This window comes from Sphaeroforma arctica (genome assembly GCF_001186125.1).
Source record: "Sphaeroforma arctica JP610 unplaced genomic scaffold supercont1.8845, whole genome shotgun sequence".
Lineage (NCBI taxonomy): Eukaryota > Ichthyosporea > Ichthyophonida > Sphaeroforma > Sphaeroforma arctica.
Genome location: NW_014031713.1, coordinates 1 through 1,170, shown reverse-complemented (window position 1 = coordinate 1,170; position 1,170 = coordinate 1). Strand labels below are relative to the sequence as shown.

At 46.7% G+C, this 1,170-nt stretch overlaps 1 protein-coding gene across 1 annotated transcript; it reads left to right on the top strand.

Annotated features, from left to right (window-relative positions):
• Positions 1-243: 243 nt before the first annotated feature.
• On the top strand, positions 244-464 carry SARC_16771 (hypothetical protein; the record flags this gene model as incomplete). Its single annotated transcript, XM_014289127.1, has 1 exon — positions 244-464. A coding segment is annotated over one exon (221 nt), but the record flags the coding sequence as incomplete, so codon positions are not given.
• Between the last annotated feature and the right edge of the window lie 706 nt (positions 465-1,170).

Sequence of the window (1,170 nt, the reverse complement as noted above, 5' to 3'; positions counted from 1 at the left end):
TGTATATGTATATATACATATAATGTGAACACATATATGCGTTTATATGCGTGTATACACGGATAAATTTACAGATGTTTATCTGATGAAATAGTGTGCCGCTCCTGGTCGGTGTAATTGTACACATATATAAACAGGCATACAATTGTAAATATCTAAAACCATATCTTATGTTTGTGCCAATATACCTTCTGCATCAAGTATTGAATACAGGCACCTTGTCATTTTCGCCCTAATTTACAGTATCATCAAAGGGGGCCATCGCATCTGGACCCCACAAACCATCTCTCCTGAGCACACGTGGTCTGGCGGCTACTAATGACTCTGACATTTTGGTCAACCAATCAATTTCGAGCTCTGATGACAGGAATGTTGATATTAGTAACAATTCATTAGTCGATACAAATGCCGATGAAGTCATTGGAGAGACACCCCTTGACGCACCACATGCCACAGACGGGAAGGTATTTGTTGAGCCAAACGCCCGCCAATCAGAATGCCTACCAATGGATTGGATTTGTGTAGAGAACGTTCTATTAAAATATTTTTGTTGTTTTCGATAAGTGTCAGTACTATCCTACTAACGTACCCTTGGCAAGTTCATCACCACCACTCAGTTTGCACACCTGTTGCGCTTGTCCGAATTCGCTCACTAGGGCGCGCAGAAGATACCAAGCGCAGGTCAGCCAATCACCGGGGCGTCCCCCTCCGAGTCCCCGTCACCGCCGCCCGAACTCACAGACACAGCCGTTTTAAAAATAGATGACAGCTACGCGTCGCTCTCACCTGAGACGTTGGCCAATCAGACCCACGAGCTCAGCATGAGCATGGACTTATCGTTTGCCACGGACTCCCTGGCCGCGCCCGCCAAATACGGCACCACAACGGACCGCTTAGCCAATGAGATGCAGATATTCTCGTCTGAGGAGAGTGGCGTCAGTGACGATGACGATGGCGATAATGATGACGATGATCACGATAATGACGTCATAATCAACGTCACTGAGATGGGGGAGCAGGATGATGCCGTTAAGAGGAAGGAGGATGGCTCAGTGCACAACTCGGGTGAGGCAGCGGGCAGTGGTAGACGATCTGGTGAGAAGAAGGGGCTGGCGCCGTCGAGCGGACTCTCAGTTGTATGTTTTTTACATATATTATATATATATTATA